At 38.9% G+C, this 17863-nt stretch overlaps 1 protein-coding gene across 1 annotated transcript in view; it reads right to left on the bottom strand.

Moving 5' to 3' along the window:
- Positions 1-17863, bottom strand: part of LOC128240185 (pre-mRNA-splicing factor CWC22 homolog) — a 43243-nt gene that overhangs the window by 12714 nt on the left and 12666 nt on the right. Inside the window, exons 9-15 of the mRNA XM_052956706.1 lie at positions 17174-17309; positions 15472-15575; positions 14318-14420; positions 3517-3579; positions 2754-2846; positions 1768-1916; positions 860-937 (exon numbers count right to left, since the gene is read on the bottom strand). Coding sequence (XP_052812666.1) covers positions 860-937; positions 1768-1916; positions 2754-2846; positions 3517-3579; positions 14318-14420; positions 15472-15575; positions 17174-17309 — 726 coding nt within the window. The remainder of the gene's footprint in view (positions 1-859; positions 938-1767; positions 1917-2753; positions 2847-3516; positions 3580-14317; positions 14421-15471; positions 15576-17173; positions 17310-17863) is intronic.

Below are 17863 nucleotides of genomic sequence, written 5' to 3'. Positions count from 1 at the left end.
GACAAGAAAAAGTAACAAAGGGCAGTACCTCTGTAATTAGCTGAAATAAAATTGTGGTTCCTGTACACTGCACTTCCTCTCATTATGATCTATCACTGTATGAAGATTTATTTATCTAATAGTTTTCAAGTTATGCTCGGGACAAGTAAAAATTAATTTAAGGCCATAACTCTGTAATTAGCTAAAATAGAGTTATGGTTCTTGTGCGCTGCACTTCCTCTCATTGTGCTTTACCATTGTATGAAGTTCCAATGAATTATATCCAGTAATTTTCAAGTTATACTCCGGACAAAAAAAAAAAATTAACAAAGGGCATTAACTCAGTAATAAGCAAGAATAAAGTTATGCTTATTGTACACTGCACTTCCTCTCATTATGCTCTACCATTGTATGAAGTTTAATCCAATTCCATCCAGTAGTTTTTAAGTTATGCTCCGTACATGGTAAATTGCAACAAACCGTCCGACAAACCGACCGACCGACCGACCACAGGGTGACTCCAATATACCCCCTTCAAACTTTGTTTGTCGGGGGTATAATGAGAGGAAAATATTTAACCATGACCTTCCATTCGAACATGCTAAGAGAACATCTACTGGTCAAAACCAATATTCATACGCAGCACATAATCCTTGAGCAGACTGATATATTTAGCAGAAATTAAAATGCTTAAAAACCCTGGCCATCACAAAATGGTCATCAAACTTGGTAAGAATATTGGTAATGACTACACAATTTTGGGCCCAATGTCAATTTCCTGGTGACCTTCATTTAAAAAACTGTTCAAATGAAATCTAAATGACCACACTGATAATAATATATTAAAAATCATGTAAGTGATACATGAACGCCCACTTACCCCCGCCAGCAGGCCGTAGAACTTCTCATAGGTCCTCATCTGGGCACAGCAATCCAGGATCATGTAACAAAGCTCCACCTGGTGAAAAAAGGACACAGCACAAATGACCAAGAAGAGAGACTAAGAGACACTAGGAATAATTGTAGCTTTATAGCTAATTAATAATTCATTCCAAGGCCAAAGAAAAAATACTTTCAGATAGTTTTTTGGCAGAATTTCCATAGCTGTATTTCCCTAGTATTTCCTTACATACATAGGTCATGATGCTCATTCTTGTAGCATTCTTATCTTTGTTCCAGACTGCAGATGCCATTTACAGAAAGCATGGATATAAAATAAATGCCTTACAGGGTGAAAGCAAAAATTCAATGTGACAGTACATTACTCTTAGTTTAAACATTATATATTTTACAAGGATTGTGAAGAAAGCTATGCTAACTTATACTATTAGTCTAAGTCACTCTCGTTGGCACGATGTTGCGCGAGAGTGTGGTCTTGTGTTATGGGGAAAACCAGAGTACCCAGAGAAAACCCACTTGTCTGACTTGGTGCCCACTATCCAAACTCACATTCACCCAGGCCAGGAATCGAATCCGGGTGGTCTTGGTGAAAAGCCAGAGCGCTAACCACTGCGTTTACCGGACAACCTAACATTACTCTTAAACGCAGCTCCCTTGAAATGGCTCAACTCTTCTCCCAGCCTTAGTTCACACACTCCTCCAAGTCCAGACTGTATGGTCTAACTCACCTCTTGTCCCGGCCTGAGTTCCATCTTCAGGAGTTTAGTTCACACACTCCTCCAAGTCCAGACTGTATGGTCTAACTCACCTCTTGTCCCGGCCTGAGTTCCATCTTCAGGAGTTTAGTTCACACACTCCTCCAAGTCCAGACTGTATGGTCTAACTCACCTCTTGTCCTGGCCTGAGTTCCATCTTCAGGAGTTTATGAGCACACTCTTCAAAGTCCAGACTCGACTGTATGGTCAGGTAGATGGTCCTCTTCAAAGCAACCAGGTTGGTCTCTGTCTGGTCAATGATGGTCTGCTTGGCCTCCTCATCTGAAATACATTCATACAGGATCAAGCTAAACTCACTATTTTGTTTCAGTATTTTTTTCCTATAAAAGAGCTGTAAGACTTCTAATTGAAAGTATTTGACAGATATTCAAAATTAAATACAACATTAAATCTTCAAACAACATATATACTCAATACTGTGCATTTTCACTTAAAATAAATTCTACTTCAGATAAAATCATTCTTAAACTAGAACATAGAGTAAACACTGCCAGAGCAATTAACGCCAATCCATGAAAATCCCCCCACTTGGGGACAAAAATTTCTTAATTTTATGAGCAAAATCCCCTGGGAAGTTTTCCAGAAATATGGCATGTATAAATATGGGGCCTTAATTTAGTCCAGTCAAAACAGTAAAGCAAGACGGGATTAATTGTGTATTGAATTAATACTTCATGTTCTTAAATGCAATAAATACAAATGGTCAACAACAACTAAATTCAGGGTCGAAAAAATCTCTAGGGTCGAGGCGATTTGCCAGGTCAGGCCATGTTGCCCTAACAGGAAAGTTTTGTTTAGCCCTAATTGTTATTCCAATTATTCCTCCCTAATCATCTGTCAGAGTTGTTACTACATGTATATATAGCTCACCTTCCTGTTTACTGCTTCCTGCTTCACTGTCAGAATCCCCACTTCCAGAACCCTCCTGTTACTATAAATAGCTCACCTTCCTGTGTACTGTTCCCTGCTTCACTGTCGGAATCCACACTTCCAGAACCCTCCTGTTACTATAAATAGCTCACCTTCCTGTTCACCGTACCCTGCTTCACTGTCGGAATCCACACTTCCAGAAACCTCCAGTTACTATAAATAGCTCACCTTCCTGTTCACTGCTCCCTGCTTCACTGTCCGAATCCCCACTTCCAGAACCCTCTTCATCCTCATCGTCTGAACCTGCCTCTCCAAGGATCTCTGTAACATCACATGGAAAGAGTTCTAATTTAAGCCAAGCTCTGGTTAAAACAGTTAATTTTATATCCACTGTTATAATTTTTCACAAATTAAAATATATCTTATCAACACATACATTTAGAGTCGGAACATTTTTTTTTACTACACTGCACAGGTTTTCTCTTGAAATCTAAATGAAAAGATGATCCTTCAAATTAAAGAACTATTCAATTCACATTTAAAGGGACTCACTAATGTTTTGTAAAATGCACTCTTTTTTATGATGAAATAAAGGGTGGCAAACTAAGATACAGGTACTGACAGCTGGAACCCTTCAGCAAATTTTGATATTTGTTCAAATGTCATCTTTGAAAACCACAATTTTGAATACTGTTACTAGCGGGATTCAGTAATTGTAGCGCGCTTGGTTGATTGACATTATCACATGATGTTTTCAATGAATTCTTAAAAGGTCAAAATATCCATCAACTATTGTACCAGTCCTTCTGGTTTTCTCATTTTTTCTTGAATTTACCACTCCACTAAAACCGTTCCATTTTTTTTTTAATTCAATTTTTTTTTCTGCAATTTCGAAAGGAGTAAAATTATTATAGTATTAGTGTTTTCAGATGCATTACCGTGAAAAAATCTTTATCCCAAAACATGAGGACCTTTAAACCAGACCACATACCTTTCTTGAGGATGGCATACTTTTCTTCACTCTCCTGAAAGTTGGGATCAGGCTTGAACACATCTGTAAAACAATATAAGGAAAACCTTTAGTTACAGTGCACGTTATAAAAGGAATACATTGACTCATGCAGTACCATCATATTTGTTTATCATACCCAGGTTGGGAATCACATGAAGAGTTCAGGGCTTCTATTTAATATTCCATTTAAGTTAATCTTATGGACATGCATTATTGACTTCATTCACTCTATTGGTCAGTTATTAATAAAAAGTAATCTGATTAGCTATATCGTTCTTAGATCCAATTGATTGAATACCAGCCCTGAATGAAAAGATGCTCAGGTAATCCAAGTTCTCAACAAAACTGATCATATGGAATTCAAGTTCAAACTATAATTCTGCAATTAATTCCAAAAAGTAGTCAGGGCAGTATTCAATAATTATAATATAACTTATAAGAAGTTTTACCCTTATCCTAAATATGCTTCAGTGACTCCAGTCTAGTGGTCAGTTATTTTTGCAGTCCAATCAATACACTCAATATTCTACTCTCAAACTTAAGTAAGAATAAAGCTGGCCATTGAATATGGACCATGAAACTATGTATGTTTGTATATATGTATATATATATGTCAATACAATTTACAATTCTTTGTACAAATGGTGTTTACTTTCAAATATCAATTTCATTCACTGTTGAATGTATAGATAAACCACATTGATTATGTAATACTAACTGCAACAATTGCTCATGTTAGTGAAAATATACACAACTAGCCGGAAGCACGAGTTATATATAATTTCAAACCCAAAGACAGACTGAAGTTATTGTTTGTAAAATATATTTAAAAGCTTACTGTGCAATGATTAGGGTGATTTTGCAAAACAAAAATGGTTTGGTTAGGGTAACATCCTTTTCATAAACAGGTAGGCTTTAAGTAAGAATGTTAATGTCATTATTGGAAAATGGTGTTAAGTTTTGTTTTTTTATCAACTGACTAAAAAAGGGGAGGGTTGGCGCCTATTTCAGAGGTAGGGTTGGGTAACTCAAACCAAATTTATTCTTTTTAGGCCCTGTTAGTATATTGAAATATCATTGCTTCTTTCCTGCACGGTACTTATTTCATGATAGAAGGTCTGCCTACTGGGAATCAGTCAATCAAAAAATTATATTCAACAACAAAATAAGCAAACATGCAGAAGAAACATTTAAGCTTTTGAAACTGGTGCCTTATAATGTCAAAAATAACAGTTGTACAACTGGTGTTAAACAAAACAATAAAGCGGAAAACACATATAAATATATGGTGTCTCCTTGATAAGGATTAACAATAGTACTAAGAAAACAAACATAACTATAGTATGAAACAAGAGCGAATCACCGCAAGTCTGTTGTTGTTTTTAAGTACATAAAGGGGCATAACTCACAAATAATTTAAGTCAGATTTATAAAATATGTACCAAGTTTCATTGGATATCTTGAACAGTTTGTGAGTTATGGCCGAGGTCAAGTTCTTACATTACCAAGACTATGACAATACTTTTCTTCTTTCAAAAACAGAAGCTACAAACACATGGCAAAAATGCAACAAAAGGGCCGTGAAGGCCTTACAGCGCTCACTTACAATAGTTTTTATTATGAAGAACAAGCCATATTTAAATGTAAGGACAGCATGTTGCAGGCTAACAATTTTTTTAAACAATTCACACTCAATAGATACACTTAAATTAAAGAAAATAACACATTACTAAAATTCCTGTGGATTTCAAATAGAAAACGATATGACCAAATTTCATAAAGATATAGTTTCAAGCATTAACATGCTCGTTTTTTATTTCAACAAGTGACCAGTTTTTGACTTTACATAAACTGAAATTAAACTCAACCTAGTCCATTGCAGATGGACAGAAGAAGTCAGATGGAAAGCTTGCAAGGGCAAATACAGACAGACAAGACAGGCAGGAAGGGCAAAGGCACACAAATAGTAAGGGCAAAGGCAGAAAATCATTTCGAAAAAGAAAAGACAGACACAAAGTCAGCAATGACAAAGATATACGATAAACCTGAAAGTTTAAAGAACAGATTGAAAACCAGTTGGACTATGATTATACAGTAAGAAAATCAGAAAGGGAAAAACAGACAGAAAACCAGTAAGAGCACAGACACAGAAAGTCAGAAAAGGAAAAACAAACAGAAAGCCATTAAAAGCACAGACAGAAAGCCAGTAAGAGCACAGACACAGAAAGTCAGAAAAGGAAAAACAAACAGAAAGCCATTAAAAGCACAGACAGAAAGCCAGTAAGAGCACAGACAGAAAGCCAGTAAGAGCACAGACAGAAAGCCAGTAAGAGCATAGACAGAAAGCCAGTAAGAGCACAGACAGAAAGCCAGTAAGAGCACAGACAGAAAGCCAGTAAGAGCACAGACAAAAAAGGCCAGCATGAGCACAGACATGGAGAGTAAGTAAGAGCACAGACAGAAAGCCAGTAAGAGCACAGACAGAAAGCCAGTAAGAGCACAGACAGAAAGCCAGTAAGAGCACAGACAGAAAGCCAGTAAGAGCACAGACAGAAAGCCAGTAAGAGCACAGACAGAAAGCCAGTAAGAGCACAGACAGAAAGCCAGTAAGAGCACAGACAGAAAGCCAGTAAGAGAACAGACAGAAAGCCAGTAAGAGCACAGACAGAAAGCCAGTAAGAGCACAGACAGAAAGCCAGTAAGAGCACAGACAGAAAGCCAGTAAGAGCACAGACAGAAAGCCAGTAAGAGCACAGACAAAAAAGGCCAGCATGAGCACAGACATGGAGAGTAAGTAAGAGCACAGACAGAAAGCCAGTAAGAGCACAGACAGAAAGGAAGCTATTAAGAGCACAAACAGAAAGGAAGACAGTAAGAGCAAAGACTTTCAGAATGACAGTAAAGGCAAAGACAGATGGAATGTCCACAAGGGCACATACAGACATAAAACCAGTAAGGGCACATACAGACATAAAACCAGTAAGGGCACATACAGACATAAAACCAGTAAGGGCACACACAGACAGTCAGTTAGGGCAAAGAAAGATGGAAGGCCAGTAAGGGCACATACAGACAGATAGTCAGTAAGGGCACATACAGACAGATAGTCTGTTAGGGCAAAGACAGACTGAAGGCCAGTAAGGGCACATACAGACAGATAGTCTGTTAGGGCAAAGAAAGACTGAAGGCCAGTAAGGGCACACACAGACAGTCAGTTAGGGCAAAGAAAGATGGAAGGCCAGTAAGGGCACATACAGACAGATAGTCAGTAAGGGCACATACAGACAGATAGTCTGTTAGGGCAAAGACAGACTGAAGGCCAGTAAGGGCACATACAGACAGATAGTCTGTTAGGGCAAAGAAAGACTGAAGGCCAGTAAGGGCACATACAGACAGTCAGTTAGGGCAAAGACAGACTGAAGGTCAGTAAGGGCACATACAGACAGTCAGTTAGGGCAAAGACAGACTGAAGGCCAGTAAGGGCACACACAGACAGTCAGTTAGGGCAAAGACAGACTGAAGGTCAGTAAGGGCACATACAGACAGATAGTCTGTTAGGGCAAAGACAGACTGAAGGCCAGTAAGGGCACATACAGACAGATAGTCTGTTAGGGCAAAGAAAGATGGAAGGCCAGTAAGGGCACATACAGACAGATAGTCTGTTAGGGCAAAGAAAGATGGAAGGCCAGTAAGGGCACATACAGACAGATAGTCTGTTAGGGCAAAGAAAGATGGAAGGCCAGTAAGGGCACATACAGACAGATAGTCTGTTAGGGCAAAGAAAGATGGAAGGCCAGTAAGGGCACATACAGACAGACAGTCAGTTAGGGCAAAGAAAGATGGAAGGCCAGTAAGGGCACATACAGACAGATAGTCGGTAAAAGCAAAGACAGACTGAAGGTCAGTAAGGGCACATACAGACAGATAGTCAGTAAAGGCAAAGACAGACAGAAGGCCAGTAAGGGCACATACAGACAAATAGTCAGTTAGGCCAAAGAAAGATGGAAGGCCAGTAAGGGCACATACAGACAGATAGTCAGTTAGGCCAAAGAAAGATGGAAGGCCAGTAAGGGCACATACAGACAGATAGTCAGTTAGGCCAAAGAAAGATGGAAGGCCAGTAAGGGCACATACAGACAGATAGTCAGTTAGGCCAAAGAAAGATGGAAGGCCAGAAAGGGCACACACAGACAGATAGTCAGTAAAGGCAAAGACAGACAGAAGGCCAGTAAGGGCACATACAGACAAATAGTCAGTTAGGCCAAAGAAAGATGGAAGGCCAGTAAGGGCACATACAGACAGATAGTCAGTTAGGCCAAAGAAAGATGGAAGGCCAGTAAGGGCACATACAGACAGATAGTCAGTTAGGCCAAAGAAAGATGGAAGGCCAGTAAGGGCACATACAGACAGATAGTCAGTTAGGCCAAAGAAAGATGGAAGGCCAGTAAGGGCACATACAGACAGATAGTCAGTAAGGGCAAAGACAGACAGAAGGCCAGTAACGGCACATACAGACAGATAGTCAGTTAGGGTTAAGACAGACAGAAGGCCAGTAAGGGCACATACAGACAGATAGTCAGTAAGGGCAAAGACAGACTGAAGGCCAGTAAGGGCACATACAGACAGATAGTCAGTTAGGGCAAAGACAGACAGAAGGCCAGTAAGGGCACACACAGACAGATAGTCAGTAAGGGCAAAGACAGACTGAAGGTCAGTAAGGGCACACACAGACAGATAGTCAGTAAGGGCAAAGACAGACTGAAGGCCAGTAAGGGCACATACAGACAGATAGTCAGTTAGGGCAAAGACAGACTGAAGGTCAGTAAGGGCACATACAGACAGATAGTCAGTTAGGGCAAAGACAGACTGAAGGTCAGTAAGGGCACACACAGACAGATAGTCAGTTAGGCCAAAGAAAGATGGAAGGCCAGTAAGGGCACATACAGACAGATAGTCAGTTAGGCCAAAGAAAGATGGAAGGCCAGTGAGGGCACATGCAGACAGATAGTCAGTAAGGGCAAAGACAGACTGAAGGCCAGTAAGGGCACATACAGACAGATAGTCAGTTAGGGCAAAGACAGACTGAAGGTCAGTAAGGGCACATACAGACAGATAGTCAGTTAGGGCAAAGACAGACTGAAGGTCAGTAAGGGCACATACAGACAGATAGTCAGTAAGGGCAAAGACAGACTGAAGGCCAGTAAGGGCACATGCAGACAGATAGTCAGTTAGGGCAAAGACAGACTGAAGGTCAGTAAGGGCACATACAGACAGATAGTCAGTTAGGGCAAAGACAGACTGAAGGCCAGTAAGGGCACATGCAGACAGATAGTCAGTAAGGGCAAAGACAGACTGAAGGTCAGTAAGGGCACATACAGACAGATAGTCAGTTAGGGCAAAGACAGACTGAAGGCCAGTAAGGGCACATGCAGACAGATAGTCAGTAAGGGCAAAGACAGACTGAAGGTCAGTAAGGGCACATACAGACAGATAGTCAGTTAGGGCAAAGACAGACTGAAGGTCAGTAAGGGCACATACAGACAGATAGTCAGTAAGGGCAAAGACAGACTGAAGGTCAGTAAGGGCACATACAGACAGATAGTCAGTAAGGGCAAAGACAGACAGAAGGCCAGTAACGGCACATACAGACAGATAGTCAGTTAGGGCAAAGACAGACTGAAGGTCAGTAAGGGCACATACAGACAGATAGTCAGTTAGGGCAAAGACAGACTGAAGGTCAGTAAGGGCACACACAGACAGATAGTCAGTTAGGCCAAAGAAAGATGGAAGGCCAGTAAGGGCACATACAGACAGATAGTCAGTTAGGCCAAAGAAAGATGGAAGGCCAGTAAGGGCACATGCAGACAGATAGTCAGTAAGGGCAAAGACAGACTGAAGGCCAGTAAGGGCACATACAGACAGATAGTTAGTTAGGGCAAAGACAGACAGAAGGCCAGTAAGGGCACACACAGACAGATAGTCAGTAAGGGCAAAGACAGACTGAGGCCAGTAAGGGCACATACAGACAGATAGTCAGTTAGGCCAAAGAAAGATGGAAGGCCAGTAAGGGCACATACAGACAGATAGTCTGTAAAGGCAAAGACACACGGAAGGCCAGTAACGGCACATACAGACAGATAGTTAGTTAGGGCAAAGACAGACTGAAGGTCAGTAAGGGCACATACAGACAGATAGTCTGTTAGGGCAAAGAAAGATGGAAGGCCAGTAAGGGCACATACAGACAGATAGTTAGTTAGGGCAAAGACAGACTGAAGGTAGGTAAGGGCACATACAGACAGATCTGTAAAGGCAAAGACAGACGGAAGGCCAGTTTGGGCACTTACAGAAAGAAAGTCAGTAAGGGCATTGACAGACGGAATGCCAGTAGGTAAAACAGATGAAAGGCCAGTTAAAGCAATGACAGACAGAACATCAGTTACGGCAAAGACAGATTGAAGGCCAGTTAGAGCAAAGAAAGATGGATGGCCAGTAAGAGCAAAGACAGACAGAACACCAGTTAGTGCAAAGACAGACAGAACACCAGGAAGGGAAAAGACAGGCTAGAGGCCAGTAAGAGCAATGACAGACAGAACACCAGTTAGAGCAAAGACAGACAGAACACCAGTTACGGCAAAGACAAATTGAAGGCCAGTTAGAGCAATGACAGAAAGAACACCAGTTACGGCAAAGACAGACTGAAGGCCAGTTAGAGCAATGACAGACAGAACACCAGTTAGAGCAAAGACAGACAGACAGAACACCAGAAAGGGTAAAAACAGACTGAAGGCCAGTTAGAGCAATGACAGACAGAACACCAGTTAGAGCAAAGACAGACAGAACACCAGTTAGAGCAAAGACAGACAGAACACCAGAAAGGGCAAAGACAGACTGGAGGCCAGTTAGAGCAATGACAGAAAGAACACCTGTTAAGGCAAAGACAGATGGAAGGCCAGTTAGAGCAATGACAGACAGAAATTCAGCAAGGGCAAAGACAGAAAAGTTAGTTAGCAAAAAAAACAGACAGCAAGAGCGCCATTTGTAACAATTTATGCTCATCCTTATTTTGAGGACCCAAAGTTTGATGAAAAACTGTTGTACATTGAGCAAACTTTATAGAGCGACACTGTAAACAGTTTTTGCCAATTTATAGGTCATTCCTCTAGAGTGACTGAGGCTACTTGGTTGGTAATTGAACCTGACCAAGCTATTCTGCCCATACACATTCTGACCAAATTTGGTGAAGAATGGACAAAGGCTTTGTAAAGTTATTAAGCCAATAAGACCAATAACTAGTAATTTTTCTAAAGAGAACTATCAAGTAAATTGAGCGCTATGGCCGATTATCAAACTTGTCCAAAATATTATGCTTATATATACATTTTCTGACCAAGTTTAGTGATGAATGGACAAAGGCTTCTCAAGTTATTGAGGGGACAACATACTAGACACTGGACACTGCCCACCAGCCTGTATGCCACAGGTATAATATGTCCCATTTTCTTAACAGGCATATACAAAACCAGTAAGGGCAAAGGAAGACAGAAAGTCAGGGCAAAGTGCAGAGATGGAAGAAAAATCAGGGTAAAGACAGAAAGAAAACAAGTAAAGGCAAAGTCAAATGGAATATTAGTTAGAGCCATGACAGAAAGGAATCCAGTAGTCAGTGTAATGACAGATGGAAAGCAAGAAAGGGCAAAGACAGATTGACAAACATTATGGGCAAAGACAGAAGGAAATGCCAGTAATGGCAAGACCATAAAAAGCCAGTAATGGCAAGACTAAAATAAGCCAAATAAGTCTCAGACAGACAGGAAGTCAATTAGTGCACTGACGGAAAGCCAGCAAGGGGAGCGAGCCGGTGAGGGAAAAGACGAGTAGATTGCAAAATGCAGACAGAAGGTCAGAAAGTGCTAAACCATACTGGGAGTCAATTAGTGCACTGACAGAAAGCCAGCAAGGCAAGCTTGTGAGGAAAAGACAGGTACATTGCCAAGGAAGACAGAGAGTCAGAAAGGATCAAAGGAAACATGGGCAATCTTAAAAACATGGAATTTAGAATTAAATCAAACAACACATCAGCAATTTCAAAACACAGTTGTTTTTGTTGGCTTGTTTTTGTCAATATCAGAAAACTCATTTAATACATTCTATATTGATTGAACACTCATATAGATACATGTATCCTCTAGATACATGTGAGTTTGCATGACAGACTTGTAAGAGGGTTTCCTTCGGGTACTCCGGTTTCCCCAACAACACAAGACCACACTCTCGCGTAAAATCGTGCCAACGAGAGTGATTAATATTATGTTGCAATAACTTGTTTCACAATCATTGTAAAATAAATATATCAATTAATTAACAAAACATTCAATGGTTGATGATACATTTGTAGATTAACTTTGAACAACAGCACAATGGTGCTATTTGACACACATATCTTCAACATCCCAATAACTTAACACTGTTTTAATAGATTTCCAGTAGGTACACACACTTAAACACAATCATCACAAACTTATATTACTACAGCAGTGGAAATTAGCACAAGCCTGCAAGCCCTGCTCTGGTAAAATGCTTTCTGCGCACACACCAATTCTGATTTTTTTATAGCAGGGCTTGTTAAACGGACTGACCCAAACACTAGTGTATGAATTCCCGCTTGTTCATCCTAGTCTTCTTTCAATAATTGTTGCCATGAAGATTATGTAATCCAAACACAACATCTGCAACAAGATGTAATTCACAACACCATTTCTTCTTTTATTCACATCTTCCTAATCCTTCGAATGTCAATTCTAAAACTTTATCTCCAAATTCACACACAAAAAGAATCACACTTTCTTCAGGTACAAACTTAGTTATATCCAAATCCAAATAAATTGCAAAAGTGGCGACAATTATTCAAAACTTGGTGACTTTATGGAAACAACGATTTTTCAAATGACAGGAAACATACTTAAGCACAAATGAAGAATAAGTACACATAAATTCAGATTTTCACTATTCTAACACTGTATCAAAAATGCATATACACGCAAACCACATTATCGCTCTGATTTCTTATATTCTCTCTGATCTATGTGAATCATTACAGTGATATCTCTGCACTCGAAGAATTTCAGAAATATTTATCAAACACTGTTGTTGTTGCTGTAAACGATGATACAGTTGTTGCTGCTATCGTTCCTGTTGTTGTCACTGTAAAAGATGATGCAGTTGTTGCCGCTATTATTGCTGTTACTACGCTTACTCTATGTGGAATGGTTGACTTCCCTGGGTTGCATTTTTCCCCATAAGGGTGGTCTGTGAACTTTCCCTCATATCATTCTGCAAAATGAAATTATACATTTTTTTTCAAAAATGGATAAAGAATCTGGCAACTGCAAGCTGTTCAGGTAAAGGCGGATTTTGCCATTTTAGTTTTATTACTGAAAAAATAAAATCTTCTTAATTAAAGAAAACACATCATTTACATAAACGCGAATAAATAAAACACTAAATAAAACAGAATTTAAAATACATCATTAATAGAAGTAAAAAAACTTTAAACTGAGATTCATTACTTATAACGTTTATGACAATACACTACAAGTTAGAAATACTTACTTATATAAGGTATTTTTGCCTCCTCGTTATACTTACTGCGGAAAATCCTCCACAAAGATGTTGTGAGTCCCATTGCTTAACTTCTTGATTGTGTCTGTTGACTCAAATCAGCAATCTTCACATTGCTTGCTGGTATCCGAAATCTCCATATTTAAAAACAGATGCACAAAATTAAAATTTCCTTTTACACTGATGAATGCCAAGAATCGGATGATCAATGATTGATTCTTTCTAGTCACAAATCTGATTCTGATGTATGGATTTTTCTCTTTTCGGAGACCTCCTTTGAATGCCTCTCTTCTTTTAAACTCAACACTCTCCCGACACAGATCACAAATCACACAATTATCTTCGAGGTAAATACACAAAACTATTTTTTGCTTATACACAAAAATATTTACACTTGGTCTTCCACAAAACATACAGATAATATAAACATTGTGCATGTTCAAAACACATCTTAATTTATATTTCTAATCATAAAACAAAAGTAAAAGCACCAGTTAACAAAAGCTTATCAAAAATTGCATTTAAGATTTGAAAAAGAATTCCTATTAGGTTAAGGGTTTTCTGTAAAATTTAAATTGGAAACCAAAAATTTATTTAACTTTGATGAAACTCAATATGGAACAATTCAAAACATTAATAAGAAGAAATTACGACTAGCAGCAAAAGTACACTGTTAAATAGGTTGGTTTATAATGACAAGCTTAACATCCTTCATAAACAAAATTATAAAAAATCCTCAAATTTGGAAAGCCTTAACCTTAACTGATTCTATGCTGCAAAGGGCTAAGCCATTCAGAGGCATCACAGATATTTATCTTAAAGCATTAAAAGCTGACAATCACAAACATTAACACTTGCGACAAAAAAGCACACACTTGGATATCTGAAACATATTCCTATAGAACACCTTACAAGACCTTACGATAAGGCATTTATAAAGAAGCCTCACCTATCAGATTACAATCACTTTCTTATAAGTGCACAGGCTTATCAGCAAGGAACCAGGGGCACAAATACATGTCCCCCAAGCTTATTAGCCAAGTGCCAGGAGTATCAGCTAAGCCCTTGGGCTTATCAGCTAAACACCCAGGCTTATCAGCCAAGACTGTAGAAAGCCCCAGCCATAATCCCACCAGCTATGACTGATGAGTAGTACACATACTGAGTATATCCTCGGGGTTCTGGGCGTCCTCCAGGGTAAGGAGATGGGTAAACTGGTCCTCTTCTTCCACAAGGTCAAGGTCGTCTAAGATGGCTGGAAAGTCCTACAAATAGCAATACATGTCAGTAAGCGAACCACTCTGGCAATGTTAACTACTACTTCTCATGAAATCTATCAGGCGTAAACAAAATATGTAAAAACGAAAATCGCAAAGTTTTGTGTTAAATGAGGCATAATTTGTATTTCGGTTATGTTGAATATTCGTTACCTTGAAGTATTTCCCAAAGTCCCAAAGACTTGACATAGCTGGTTATGACTGTATGTTTCTGGTTTACTGAACTACCTACATTTTTCTGCCCAGCCCTAAAATTCTTCTTATTATCAGTCACCAGACAATTTTTTCTAAGTGTTAACTTTCCCCCCTTTTGGGTTAACCTTAACAGTAATTTCGGGCCTTGTTAGGTAGTATAAATCCTATTGTATTAATAGAGTGCTATAGTGAAAATTAATCTAGACCATATGGCACTGGTTTTAAGACTGACAAAACTTCCCTAAAATATGAAAAGTATCCCATTCGACCTACCAAATCTATTTTTAGGGGATTCAACAATTCATTATACTTGGCCTCACTGTATTTTACTCACAGTAGACAAAGGTATCTAAGTGGTAACATAAATAATCTTAAATCTGTAAAAACATCTCAATTGGCAATAAGATTTTTTTAAATTCCTTAACTTTCATCGGGTTCATTTTCTATAAGTACTGGCCATTCATAGAATTCTGTAGCAAAGTAACGAACACATGTCACACTTTATTGAAATAGATCTTTGTAACATAATCTTTGTTAAAGTAATATGTACAAAACCTGTTTTGATAATTAAAACAAGGTAGTCTTTCTATTATTTGCTGTTTGAAAAACATTTATCATCACTATAAAGAATTGGGCCAGCCTTTCAATGAGCGTTCATCAAAGTGAGTGCCATTAACTAAATTATGAGTTTTATTTGCAAATAAATTTTGCCTAAACTGATCAATAAGGCCTTCACTTATGAAACATAATAATTGATATTATAATTATTCAGAATTATTGATTCGTAAAAATGATTGCACAATACCATCATACGTTAGTTGATAAAGTGGCCGTCCAAACGTACCTTAAAGTTGTCCTTCCGAACAGCAAACATGACTTCCACCATGTACTGTACGCGGAGATCTATTTGGCCCTCGTGTAAAACGTTTCTCAGTCGTTCGAAGATTGCTGCAAGAGGACAAATAACACATTGTTAATGATCGGAACACCTCCAAATCATTAATTCTATCAGTCAACAAGTTAGCACAACTTTTATAAATGCATAAGAAGTACATATAACGTTAATAATTGAAACTGTTTGCTTCCACTTCTGTTTTTTAACTTTTGATAAAAAAAAGTCAGGCAGAAAACTCTCATATATATAATATTTATGCAGTGTTGTAAAGATTGGTAAAACTGATGGGTCAAAATTGTAAATAGTTCTGTGAATTTAGAATGCTGATCTTGTAGTAAAACTATTTTGCATTTGCTGTTATTACTGAATAAAACTGAACTTCTGCGTATTGAGTTTTTAATATGTTTCTAAACAAGCCAACCATAATCAAAACAATCGTGTTGGCATAAAAAGACTGACACAACATGTATATAAACAAACCCAGTACCTGTCATATAATGAAACATGCTTTATAAAACAAGGAGATAAAAAAACACAGAAATGCAAAATTCTGTTGAAAAAAGTAACACTCCTTTGAAACAATACTTACCAAGGTCATAATCAAATATGTCTGCATTTTACTTATCGAGAGTTCGGTCCGCTCAAGGGACCATGGTAGGCTGAATACTGGTCAAGGGTATGACCAGTGTCCTTGGGTTAAATAGGGGGACGAAACTTGACTGGTTGACCCGTCCAGCCAACCAACCAGTCTTTCAACCTTTCCCAAAAGTGGAGAATATCAGCTTGCCTAAGCTAGACTCGGGAAATGTCCTCTATGAGTCCAACAACACTATTTTTGAGTGCTTCACTAGTAGAAAACACATAGGGTCCAAATACTGCACTGGAGATATCCAAGATGTTCCTGGAAGATATCTGGATCTCCCATAAGGAAAGGCACCAGGTTCTGGTGGTAAATTTCACCCCCAAAGCCTGTAGGTTAACAGGTTTAAGGAGTCTTAGAAGCACCCGAACACCTTGTAAACCACCATTTGGGCGGGCCGTGCCCTCGAAGATGCAACTTACTTCTACTGAATGGTTTTCACCTTCCCAGAAAACGAGAGGAAAGCCTGCATATAATGCAGGTTAGCCCTCATTTTCCCGTTGTTGCCTTTTCAGATGGGGAACACCCAAGCGTAATGCGCAGCATTCCGGGGCGGGCCGTGCCCTAAATCTTCTGGGCGGGCCGTGCCCTCCATCTTCCAGCAGACTCCAGCTAGCCCATACTAATACAAGCCAACTCTAAAAGGGTTTCACTTCACATTTGGAAAACCTTTCCTTGGCAGGAGAGGCCAACACAGGTAATCCTTTCCTGATGTGTTGAAACCACTCTTGCAAGAATGGTTAAATCCTGGCATTCGGGTCCATGCCAGAAATTGTGTTGATTTTCTTGTAGTCCAAACCAGTGGTAGATCACTCTGGCTATCCTCAATTTCAGCCAGCCAGCCAGCTAGCGAATGGATCCAGGGCCAGCCAGCCAGCCGACAAGAAATCTTTTTAGAGACCTCACGACTTACAACTTTCACAAGACACTGAAATAAAATCAACAAAACTCAAGCACATCTACCCACAAGTGGGCAAATCATTGAGTTAGGCCGATTTACTCTTAAAATACCATTGATTCCCCTTGGTGAGACTTCGGTAAGCTTCTGTCCGCATTCCTTGAGAAATCCGACGGCGACCTCGACCGAATCGTCTGTGGGCGTATCCAGTAGCAACGTTAGAACTTCCAGGGCGAGAACTTCATGGGCCTAGAGGAATATAGCAGGCCAATAAGCACAAAATATTTGAGCATTGTTTCAAGGCATAAATTTGACGCTGATGTTATTTTAAGAGCAGTATGGACTTGAAAGTTAACTACAACGATGATGTTAAAAACATTGTTAACTTAAAAAGAGTTATCTACTGTACAATCCCCCATATGGCCTTGTCCCCTTTGGAATATTCACAGCGGTTGTGCTTATAAATTGTTCAAAGTAATCTTTTTTTATTTATTCTCAAAGAATCAAGAATAAACCAATGTGACATACATGTACACATATAGATATAAATGCAAATAGAAAGGTATTAAATTGGTTTAAATTGCATTTTAAGATGATATCAATGCAGAAGTTGACTTACCTTTTGAAGAAAAGACAAAGCAAGATTTAAATCAAAACACACAGTTGCAAATCATATATTTCAGTGATATTAATAATAAATTTAATTTCATGTTTAAAATACATGCAAGGTACATTTGAAAATGGTAATTCTTTCAATAACACTAAAAATCTTTATTTACAAAAATGATAATTTACACCATTAT

Source organism: Mya arenaria, chromosome 7 (assembly GCF_026914265.1).
Source record: "Mya arenaria isolate MELC-2E11 chromosome 7, ASM2691426v1".
Taxonomy (NCBI): Eukaryota; Metazoa; Mollusca; class Bivalvia; order Myida; family Myidae; genus Mya; species Mya arenaria.
The sequence above is the reverse complement of the archived record's forward strand: the minus strand, read 5'-3'. Positions and strand labels throughout refer to the sequence as shown.